Source organism: Pongo abelii, chromosome 21, assembly GCF_028885655.2.
Source record: "Pongo abelii isolate AG06213 chromosome 21, NHGRI_mPonAbe1-v2.0_pri, whole genome shotgun sequence".
In the NCBI taxonomy this organism is placed as follows: domain Eukaryota; kingdom Metazoa; phylum Chordata; class Mammalia; order Primates; family Hominidae; genus Pongo; species Pongo abelii.
In genome coordinates, this window is record NC_072006.2 from 67,438,683 (window position 1) to 67,449,698 (window position 11,016).

The following is an 11,016-nucleotide window of genomic DNA, read 5'->3' on the forward strand; positions in this document are numbered from 1 at the left end:
GTCAGGGCGAATCAGGGGGTCCGGGGAGAGCAACTGACTGTGGGCTCATTACTTTTGACAAAACCCAGCTTGGAGGCAAAACGAGGCTGGCTAGGAAGAGGTGCAGACATTCTCTGAGGAGCACTTTAGCCAAGATCATGGTCCTGTCCCCAGGGGCCCCAGGTGGGGCAGGCATGCATGGTGGTGCTGTGTGTCTCGGGCAACAGAGACCATTGGCAGGCCCGTGCGCCACTCTGTGCTGTTTCCCACCATGGCCACCAGAAACGCACAGCCACAGAGGCCTCTTGCCTGCCAGGGTGGCTCTCGGAGGATGCCCACAGATGCCTGGGCGAAGACACATCAGGGAAGGACACACAGGAGAGGCCACAGCGGTGTGCAGTGTGCTCAGAGACCCCCTTCCATGCCCCTCAGAGGGGCTCTTCCTCATATGTTAACTTCAAGGATAATTCTGACCGTCTTTCCATTCAGCTACCACACAACAGCTTTTATACATTTATGTGAGTAAATATGCCTCAGACACATCACACTGGAAATAATACAGCATAAATCACTTTTTACAGCAAGTAAAACAGTTGAATCAAAGGTGACTTTGCTAACTGTTTGAACCTTTTCTGCATTCGGGGTAGCACAGGTTTTGTCCCTTTGGGATTCAATTTGCAAATGCATATCAACTTTCTAATTTTATGAAACAGACTTTGGTTGGAGTATTGGAACACAGTATCCAGGGTTATGAGTTCAAAGAGGTAATTGTGGGAGAAATAATTTAATACATCACAAATCCCTCTATTTCTATCTCTTCAAATGGGATGCCAAAAGCGATTAAAGACTAAAAACATACCACAAACAAATTCACATTAGAAAATTGCTGTAATCATTCTCTGCTGGATTAACCAGGGTTTAGGAGCCTCTGGTGGCTGGTTCCAACAGGAGGTCTTTTGGAGAGCGATGGTGAAGCCAGAGTGGCTTTCGGGTTGGAGATGGTTTGTGCATTTCACCTATCCTTTTAGGAGAACGGTGTTTGTCCTTTACGAAGAGGTGCCTCTTCTTTTCCTGTTCCCATCCTGCAAAGGAAATAGACACATGCATTTGGTAAAGTAAGCATCTGTAAAGCAAGCGGCTGGTCATTGGCTTAACCATAAGGTAAAACAAAGTTTCCCAGTGAGTCTAGTGACAGCTGCGCACACGAAAAAAAATCCCATCGTTCGGATGAAATTATTAGCTAAAGGGAGCTGTTGGAAGCCAGAGTCCCTGGTCGACCAGGGTCTGTCCATGAACTTCTGTGGGCTGGATGGACCCAGTGGCACCGGACAGGCCCTAGGGTGGAGCTGGAGCCGGGGCAGTTCTGCCCTGAGATAGAAGGCCGATCGCCTGTTACTGAAAACCGGGGATGCAGTTTTAGGTGAGTGAATTTCTTAACTGGGGGAAGCAAAGCTCTTTGTAACATATACTGGGCACCAGCAGAACCAAAAGTGCTCGGGCCACAGTGCTTCACCCAGGGGTGGGAAAGTCCTTGGCAGCTTGGTTTCAGGCAGGAAACTGCGTGTTAAGGGCTGCCTTGTCTGAGGTACGCTGACCACAGGGCATCCAAACGCGTGGAAATGCAGGAGACGCGTCTGTCTCTTTAAGAAATGAAAGGCCAGGCGTGGTGGCTCACGCCTATAATCCCAGCACTTTGGGAGGCCGAGGCGGGTGGATCACGAGGTCAGGGGTTCGAGACCAGCCTGACCAACATGGTGAAACCCCGTCTCTACTAAAAATACAAAAAAATTAGCTGGGCATGGTGGCGGGCGCCTGTAATCTCAGCTACTCAGGAGGCTGAGGCAGAAGAATTGCTTCAACCCGGGAGGTGAAGGTTGCAGTGAGCCGAGATCGCACCACTGCACTCCAGCCTGGGTGACAGAGCAAGACTCTGTCTTAAAAAAAAAAAAAAAAAAGAAATGAAAAAAGGAGAGGCCCTGTGAGCCCCACGTTTGTTTTCTAACCTGCTGGGCCCTGTATTTTTGCCCAGCAAGCTGGAGAGTCCCTGGGGAGCAAGGAAGCAGGCATGAAGACAACAGTGGGACCTAGGTCAGGCAACCTGCATCTCCTGATGCCATGAGGGACTCTTACAGAGCCACTGGGCTCGGAGAAGTCTGCCCCAAGCTCCCACAAACTAGGCTTCACAAAGGGACTCCTTTCCAAAGAGAGGCCAAGCCATCAAGAGAATGGGTCTTGGCCAGGCGTGGTGGCTCACGCCTGTAATCCCAGCACTTTGGGAGGCTGAGGCAAGTAGATCACTCAGGAGTTCAAGACCAGCCTGGGCAACATGGCAAAACACAGTCTCTACTAAAAACACACAAATTAGCTGAGCGTGGTGGCACTCGTCTATAATCTCAGTTACTCAGGAGGCTGAGGCAGAAGAACAGCTTGAACCCAGGAGGCAGAAGCTGCAGTGAGCAGAGATCGCATCACTGCACTTCAGTCTGGGCAACAGAATGAGACTCCGTCTCAAAAAAAAAAAAAAAAAAAAAAAACAGGTCTTGATCTGTGAGTCGCTCAAGCAGCAGCCAGCAGGGCCCACACCCTTACTCTGCGGCCTTGTAATCTGCTGTCTCCTGTTTCCTAGGCTTGGGTGTGGCTGGCGCGTGTGAGGCTGGAGGGGCATGTGGACCCAGTGACTCAGTGGGTACAGCCTCTGCCTTTCCTGCTGCTGGCCCGGGCCCCAGCCCCAGCCCCAGCCACAGCCCCAGCCCCAGCCCCAGTCCGCGCTCTGGAGAAAGGCTCGATGAATAAGGATTGGAAAAGAAACAAGGATGGGGCATTTCCTATTTGCCTAGCTCTAGAATGGACTCCCTGAGTCCACGGGCATTTCCTGGTTATTATTAAACAAAGAGAAAGAAGCGAAGAGTACTCTGCATGCTTGGCGTTTTCACGGCTGAGAGCTGCAAAACCCAAGGCTGCCAAACCACGCGTGCCCACTGAGCACTGAAACGCATTGAAGCATGGCTGGTATGAAGTGAGCTGGGCTTTAAGTGCAAAACACATGCTGGAACTTGAAGACTTAGTGCCAAAAAAGTAAAATATCGAATAACTTTAAATATTGATGACACACTGAAATGATATTTTGGATGTATTGGGATAAGTATTAAGTTATCAATAAAAATAATTTCACCTGCTTCTATTTCCTTTTTTAATATGGCCACTTGAAAATGTAAAATTCTACACATGACCACATTCTCTCCATACAGCAACGCTGGTCACAGAGGGTGGTGTGAACACCTCGGTTCTGGGGATGCGGCCTCCCACCTCCCACAGCCTACACATCTCTACCTGGAAGGAATCTAAAGGTGAGCATCTTAGCCAGATGTGGTGGCTCAGCCTATAATCCCAGCACTTGGGAGGCTGAGGCACGCAGATCACTTGAGGTCAGGAGTTCAAGACCAGCCTGGCCAAAATGATGAAGCCCCATCTCTACGAAAAAATACAAAAATTAGCCAGGCATGGTGGCGCACATCTGTAGTCCCACCTACTAGAGAGGCTGAGGCAGAAGAATCGCTTGAATCTGGGAGGCAGAGGCTGCAGTGAGCCAAGCCAAGATGGTGCCAAGATGGTGATGGAGAAAGACTGTCTTAAAAAAACAAAACAAAACAAAACAAAACAAAAACCAAACAAAAAAACACGGTGAGCGTCTTGAAAAGCTCAGCTGGAAGCAAAGCTCTTTCGTGTTTGGTTCCTCCCTGAGTGTTGGGGGAAGGGTGGCTCCTGGTGGGTGGTGATGGCGAAGTTCCTTCCAGGTGATCCCCAGCCATTCTCGACACACCTGCAGGAGCACAGCCGTCAGAGAAAAGACGAGCAGCCCCCCACATTTCTCGGGAGCCACAGGCTTGCACAGGCACCCGCGTGGGTTCTGCTTTGCTGTTTGCCAGATGTGGGCGCACAGGCCGTGGAGGGCTGTCTTGGAATGAGAAGATCCTTGGGCAAATCTGAGAAAGGCCAAATGACACTGTGATCGCCCAGGTGGCTTCACGAGCAGCCACTGCAGACAAGGCGAGCTAATTCTCCGAAACAACACACTCCGCTCAGGCCAAATGAGAGGCATGCAGACGTTTTGTAGAACAGTAGACAGACAGCTTTGTCATGTACAAAAAAGTTTAAATGTAACTTGAATTTTTATTTAAATTATCAGAAGAATTTTTGATTAGTGAAGTGGTTCTTTCAAAAACTTATTCTCCACCCAAAGAGAGAAAGAGATTTTTTTTCCTCTGCCCTTTTCCTTATGATTTCACACATTTGCTATAATAAGTGGTTGCTTTTGGATGAGTTTTAGCATCTCAGAGGCTCTTCAGACTCTGGTTTCGAGTGGACACAATTATCTGAAAATTGAAATTATGGTGAATTCAGCTACAAATGAACACTATTTCACTTGATATTAAAATTTAACCATATTATTTTTATAAAATAAATGGAAATAAAATGCTTTATTCTGAATATAAATAATGTACCAATGTCTCCGATTTTAACCAGAATAAACACCCCTGTTTCAAATTCTGATAAGCAGGTAAGCTATTTAAGATCACGTTGAAATGACGCTAGAAGTGAAGGGCATTTGAGTTTCCAGCTTTCCCACTTTATCTAAAGGGAAAAACGGTGTCTGGCACTCGGCTTTTCGAATGTGCAAAACTGATAAACTAGTCTGTTAGGGAAAAAAAAAACAATGAAGAAATAAAAGTGGAAATTAGCAGAAACCAGTATTAGGCATATGTCTTTATGAATAAGACTTAATCATACACTTCATTTTGCAAGTACAGAAGGCCCTCTGGAATGTATTAATCAAAGTTAAACGCTGTAGACAGGCGCGTTGCCGGGCGGCCGCCCTCTCCCCTTGGCATTACCGACAGCCGAGGAAATTGGGTTAATAAAGTCGGATACTGCGGCGGGGCCGCGGGGCGCAAACCGGCGCGGACAGCTGGGTCCCCGGGGGGCACCCTGCCCGGCTCCCTGGACCCTGGATGGTGGCAGAGCTGGGAGCTGCACAAGACGGTCACTGCGCAGCGCATCTCCGTTCACACCCGGCGGGGCGCGGGGCGCGGGGCCAGCAGCAGCTTACTCACCCGTAGCCCGGCCTCCTCCCTTGAAAGCGCGAGGGGATCGGTGGGGAGGGGGTTTGCTGGACACCAGGGCTAGACGTGGCCCTCCCCTGACCGTCAGGGTTAAGTAGGGCGCGGGCTGTGAGGACCCTCCTCCACGCAGCCCCCCGAGGCAGAGGGCCCGCAAAGCGGTCTCCATCCAACTCCACCCCGCGGACGTCCAGGGCAGGGGATGGCGGCGGGGGGGGGGGGGAGGCCAGGGGACGTTTAGGGGACAAATTCCTCAGACTTCGAGGCAGCCGGCGACGACGTCCACTTCCCAAATAAATAGAACAAACTCCTACTTGGAAAAGGTGAAAAGCTCTTCGCCGGGGTCTTCCTGCGTCCGCGGTCCAGCTCCTCTGCAGACGGCCATCGTGGGCTCTCCGCAGGGCTGCGGAGTCTCGGAGCCACCGAGGTGGGAGGTGCCGGCCACGCGCGTCCCCAGGAACAGAGCACTGCCCTGCAGTTTAGCACGAAGGGCCGGCTGGAGCGGGAGCGCGAGGCCCACTGCGAGAGGATCAGGAGCCAGTAAGTCCGGCTTTGCTTCGTCTCCACCCTTCGTGCGCCTCGGGCTAGGACCGCCTGTCCGGAATCTGACCAGTGCCCGTCCTCGCCGTGGCCCTGGGACCCCGCGGTGGTCTTCTTTTGGGGGCGAGCGGCAGTGCCCGAAGGATGCTCTACCCACCCCCGCTCCTAGACTTGCTGGGTCCCGACAATACCCAGTGGGTGCAGCGAGTTCCCGGGCGCAGAGTCCAGCGTCCGGCTCTCCAGCTCAATCCCGCGCCCCGACGGCCTTGGCGCTTCCCGCTGCGCCAAACTGTTCACCGCGCACAGGCTGGAAGCGACGTCGGGCCGCCTCCTCCCGGTCTGCAGGGTCCCTCCAGGCCTTTCCTGTCCGGGCAGAGCGACAGTCACAGGGGCGATCGGAGGACGCGTGCGGGAGGGGCGCGGGCCCGCGCGGTCACGGCTTCTCGTGACAGTGTTTGCAAAGCGCGGAGGGCGTCCCGGAGAAGGCGGCGCACTTGTCAGGGCAGGGCCCCAGCGCGGCGCCTGCCGAGAAGGGGCACACGGCGGCCTGGCCGAAGGGCGTCAAGGGCGCGGCGGCCACGGGCGCGGCCAGGCCCTGGCCCTGGTTGAGGAAGGCCACCAGGCGCCGCATCTCGTCCAGGGCTTGCGCCTGCATGAGGATATAGTTCTTGGCGAGCAGCAGCGTGGCGATCTTGGAGAGCTTGCGCACCGACGGGCTGTGCGCGTAGGGGATGACGGCTCGCAGCCCGTCCAGCGCGTCGTTTAGGTCGTGCATGCGCCGCCGCTCGCGCGCGTTGATGCTGAGCCGCAGGGACCGCTGCTCTCGCGGCCGCCGCCGCCCGTCCGCCGCGCTCCCTGGCCCGCGCCGCCGCCGCCGCTGCTCGAAGGCGTCGTCCTCGTCACCGCTCTGTTCGCCGCTGCTCTCCGCCGCCTGAGCTGGGGCGCGAGGTGCGGGCGCCGCGGGGAGGTCGCCGCCCGGGCCCGGAGCGCCGTAGCCGCGGGCCGCTTCGGGTCCTCGCGCCGCCCCGTAGGCGAGACCCGCAGCCGCCGCCGCGTAGCCGTGGCTCAGTGCCAGGTACGCGTCCCCCGACAGCGACTTGAGCTCGGCCATGGCCGCGCCCCCTGGGCTCGGGGGCTCGCCGGGTGGGCGGATGCTCATGCGGGTGAGCAGACCCCGAGGCCCGCCCGAGCCCGCCGCTGCCGCTGCGATGAGGCTCCCGGCTCTGCGCGTCGGTCCGGCTGGCCTGCGGGTCCCAGAGCCTCGGCGCCCGCTGCCTCCTCCGCCTCTTCCTTCTCTCGCAGCTCCTCTCCCTCCCAGCCGCGACGCACAGGGGGCGGGCTCTACCTCCCACTCGCCACCGCTTCGGTTTTAAGCCGCAGAGGCGCCCGGTGGGACTTCGCTGCTGTCCAATCAGGGGGGACCGGGTGAGCTCCTCTTCCTGGAGCCCGGCTCCACCAGCGCCGCAGGCTCACAGGCCGGGGGTGGGGGCTCTGGACCGAGGGGCGGGGCGGGGCGGCGGGGTCCTGGCGCTCTCGTACTTGCTTCTCGACTCCCGGCTCGCAGCCTCCGGCCGCCCCGGGGATTCCGCCACCAAACGCACGCGTCCCACGTGGGCACCCGCCTCGGTCCGTCTTTGAGTCTGACCCTAGCGCAAGAGACCCTGGCGACAGGCAGGGGCCAGAGCGGGGGGGCGCGCGGCAATAGCAGCAGCACCAGCGCCAACACCCTGTCCCGCTGAGGGGCGGCTTCGGGTCGGGGTCGGGGTCGGGTCGTGGGCGCTCTGGTGCAGCCGCGGCGCAGCGTGTACCCGGAGCCCGCACACTTCCGGCTCGGGGCGCCCTGTGGCCAGGCTTGAGGGGCAGAGTAAGAGGGAGTTTCTAGAACCTGTTGAAAAACGCCACGAGCGTTGCAGGCCGGGGAGGGCAGGAAGGTGGAGGGCAGCGTGGCCTGGGGCTCCCCGGGGGTGGGAGTGGGGGCTCTGTGAGCTGCCTCCTCCCTGCCAGCCGCTTCCTGGGGATCAACGAAACGCGTGAGGCTTGGTGGGCTTTCCCGGAGCCTCCGAACCCCTGGGGTCCAGCCACACTGGATGGGAATGTGGCCGGCCTCGGACTCGCCTTTTCAGTCCTCTTCCAACCCCGCATGAAGGCCAGGACCCCAGCGCTTCTCCCAGGTGGGAACCTGCCTGGAGGCCCGGCCGAGTGCTGAGGCTAGAGTGTGCTGAGGGATAGTGGCTTCTCCGGTCCTCACTTGGGTGGGAGACTGGGCCACTCTGGCCTCTGGCACGAGGTGGAGCGGCCCGTCGGGCCCTTCTATGTGACCTGGGCAGGGCCGCATACCCTCCCTGTTCTCTAGGCTCCGCCCCAGGAGGAGCTACAGCGATGGGGCTGTGTGCGCAGCCCCAGGAGGGGAGTGGGAGCTGCACGTGTGTGGGGCGGATGTGCTGTCTGGAAGGTTCTGGGAACGCAGCAGTGACCGGCCTGTCCGGTGGTTCCCTGCCAGGTGCGGGGTGTGAGGAGACAGACGCACGGATAAGTCGCCGTGGGAAACTCAGGCCTTTGTCCTGGCGGAGGGGAATGGGCCTGAGGCAGCCTCTGCCGGGCTGGCGGCCTGTCTGGCTGCGCGTCCTGCAGCACCGGCCTCACCCCCAGCACACGCCCGCCAGGAGCGCAGGGGCCGCGAGGATGGAAGCGTCTGTCTGAGGCGCTGTCCTGGGTCCCCACCCCGCCTTCGAGGCTGATGCATAGACCGGGAAATGGGGAGACCTGGTGTGGAGGAGGCCGCTGTGTTTGGGCCTGGGTCTGAAGGGTGAGTGGGTGTCATTGTGGCCACGGGCCGGGGTCTGGGGAGCATTCAGGTGGCCGGAGGCGGCCTGACACAGGAGAGGGCAGTGAGGGGCCCGGGTGGGGCCGGGATATAGAGGGGCGGGACCAGGCCTGTGGGACAGTTTGAATCACGCGGGGAGTTTGGTCTTTATGGGAAGAAAGGCGCCGTGGCCATTCGGAGAGCCCCTCTGGCACTGCTGCCGGTGCGGTCCGGGGCTGCGCGGCCTCCTCCTGGGCCTGAACTGCAGGGCTGGTGGGGGCCATGGCGGAAGGTGGCTCCACAGGTCCCCGGAGCTGGGGGAGCAGAAGGATGGGGTTGACCGGGAGGGGAAGCTATGGACCTGGAGAATGTCAGAGGCCCCCGAGGGGAGGTGCAGCCAGCGCTGGTGGGGAGGCCTCTGAGGGGTACGCGGTAATTGACATCACGAGTGTGGATGAGAGTGGCTTTCAAAGCATCGGCTGGAGCAGGGTCCTCATTAAAGCCAGAGACGCTGACGCCATGGGGCTGGGGTTGGGGCTGGGTCGGGGCTTTGGGAGGTCCGAACTCCCCAGCAGGGAGCCAGGGCTCTGGGCCAGTTCCCAGGCCCAGTTAATCTTCAGTAGAATCGATCGACCTTGGCTCAGAGGGTTGGAGGCAGGGATGGGCAGGGGGTAAGGGGTGAGGCGCACGAAACAGCACCCGGGGGAAGCCCCTGCTGCGGCCCCTGCGGGACCAGCCACAAATTCCGGGCTTCAGCCCCGCCAGCTGCAGAGGCGGCGTTTTCGGTGCGACGCTGCCACCTGCTGGCTCTCTGGGAGATTGCACCCAGCGGCTCAGAACCCGTGTTTCTCAGAGGGGCCGGGAGGGGTGAAAATGCGGGTTCCCAGGCCCTCCCGGATTCTGCTCAGGTGGGCGCTGGGGGCTGTTTCACAGGCGCCCACATGGTAGGGGAGCTGGAGGAACCTGCCGTCTCTGCCATCGAGTGCCCCTCCGAGCTGGGGTTGGACGCTGCCCGTTTGCATAGGAGCAGGTGAGCGTGGGGGGTTGAGGGCTGAGCGGGGGTCCCAGGCGATGAAGCAGCCCCGCACTTTGGCCAGCTTCTCGAACCTCCTGTAGGCAGAGGCTGTGGAGGGTGCGAAGCGGCTCCGCGCGGCCGAGGCGTTTACCAGGCCAGCTGCTCAGCCTTTCTGGCCTCAGTTTCCACATCTGTAAAGTGGGGTCTGTCCACAACACGTGTGGTCTAGCGACGGCCCTGTGGAGTGGGTCTGTAACTGCGGACTCACTTGTCCCGGGCTGTTCTGAACCGGTGGTTCCCCCGCCCTCCCAGGAGACAGCACCTGTGGCCGGCAGCCGTCCCTGCAGCGGCCCCTGGCTCCCACTGCGCCCTGGCCCTGGGGGTGCCCAAAGACAGGGGTGTGCTGTGGCCCCAGTGAGCACCCTGTGGGCGTCACTGCTGTCCATGCTGCTGGGACTGGGGAAGGGAGGTCTGGTGGGGCACAGTGGGGGCACCAGGAGGTCAGGCTGGGTAGGGGGAGCAGGAGGGAGCCCCCGCTGGGTGGGGGGAGCGGGAGGGAGCCCCCGCTGGGTGGGGGGAGCGGGAGGGAGCCCCCGCTGGGTGGGGGGAGCGGGAGGGAGCCCCCGCTGGGTGGGGGGAGCGGGAGGGAATCCCCGTGGGTGGGGGGAGCGGGAGGGAATCCCCGTGGGTGGGGGGAGCGGGAGAGAGCCCCCGCTGGGTGGGGGGAGTGGGAGGGAACCCCCGTGGTTGGGGGGAGCGGGAGAGAGCCCCCGCTGGGTGGGGGGAGTGGGAGGGAACCCCCGTGGTTGGGGGGAGCGGGAGGGAGCCCCTGCTGGGTGGGGGGAGCGGGAGGGAGCCCCCGCTGGGTGGTCTTGGGCCAGCCAGCTTCTTGCCTGCAGGGCATGGTGCTAGTAACTGGAACAACCCACCCTGCCTCTCCCAGAGACGGCGCCTCCTCAATGCTCCCCTTCCACAGGACGTAGGGTCTTCTAGAGACCTACGTCTCTACCGGAGGCCCCTACCGGAGGCCCCTGCCCCAACCCTGGGACCCACACTGTTTGGCTTTTAGGGACAACGCCCAGGCCCTGGGATTTGAAGACTCCACCTTTTCTTTCGTGTATGTATGTGCTCTGTCAAAATGTATATCACACGAAGTTGATCGTTGTGACCATTTTCGGGTGCACAGCCCAGGGGCATTATACACAACCGCGGTGTTGTGCAGCCGACGCCCCCATCCACTCCAGAATGTTTGTATCTTCCCAAACTGAAACTCTGTCCCCAGTAACCCCTGCTCCCCTCCTCCCCTACCCGCTGGAAACCACGACTCCGCCGCCCACCTCTGCATTTGACTGCTCCAAGTACCTCAGAAAATGACCTCATGCGGTCTCTGCACGTTCACGTCCGGCTTGTTTATTTCCAGCGTTTGGCCCGTGGGAGCGATGAGCGCACCTGTTCAGCCCTTGCTTTCAGTTCTTTCAGGGAGTTCTCACGTGGTCTTCAGAGGTTCCCATACGCTGCTTCTCACAGCAGCGGCACCATTGTACATTCCAACAGCAACGGAC

The 11,016-nt window shown here is 59.3% G+C and overlaps 1 protein-coding gene across 1 annotated transcript; it reads right to left on the bottom strand.

The window, feature by feature from the left end:
* Window positions 1-457: 457 nt before the first annotated feature.
* BHLHE23 (basic helix-loop-helix family member e23) lies at window positions 458-6,979 on the bottom strand. Its single transcript, XM_002830516.4, has 2 exons — window positions 5,411-6,979; window positions 458-1,061 (listed from the first exon to the last, which is right to left on the bottom strand). Exon 1 carries the CDS (start codon window positions 6,793-6,795, stop codon window positions 6,070-6,072), a length of 726 nt encoding a protein of 241 aa, XP_002830562.2. The 5' UTR covers window positions 6,796-6,979; the 3' UTR covers window positions 458-1,061; window positions 5,411-6,069.
* Between the last annotated feature and the right edge of the window lie 4,037 nt (window positions 6,980-11,016).

Coding starts and splice junctions, on each gene's coding strand:
- BHLHE23 (XM_002830516.4), bottom strand. CDS start 6,795: ATGAGCATCCGCCCACCCGGCGAGCCCCCGAGCCCAGGGGGCGCGGCC.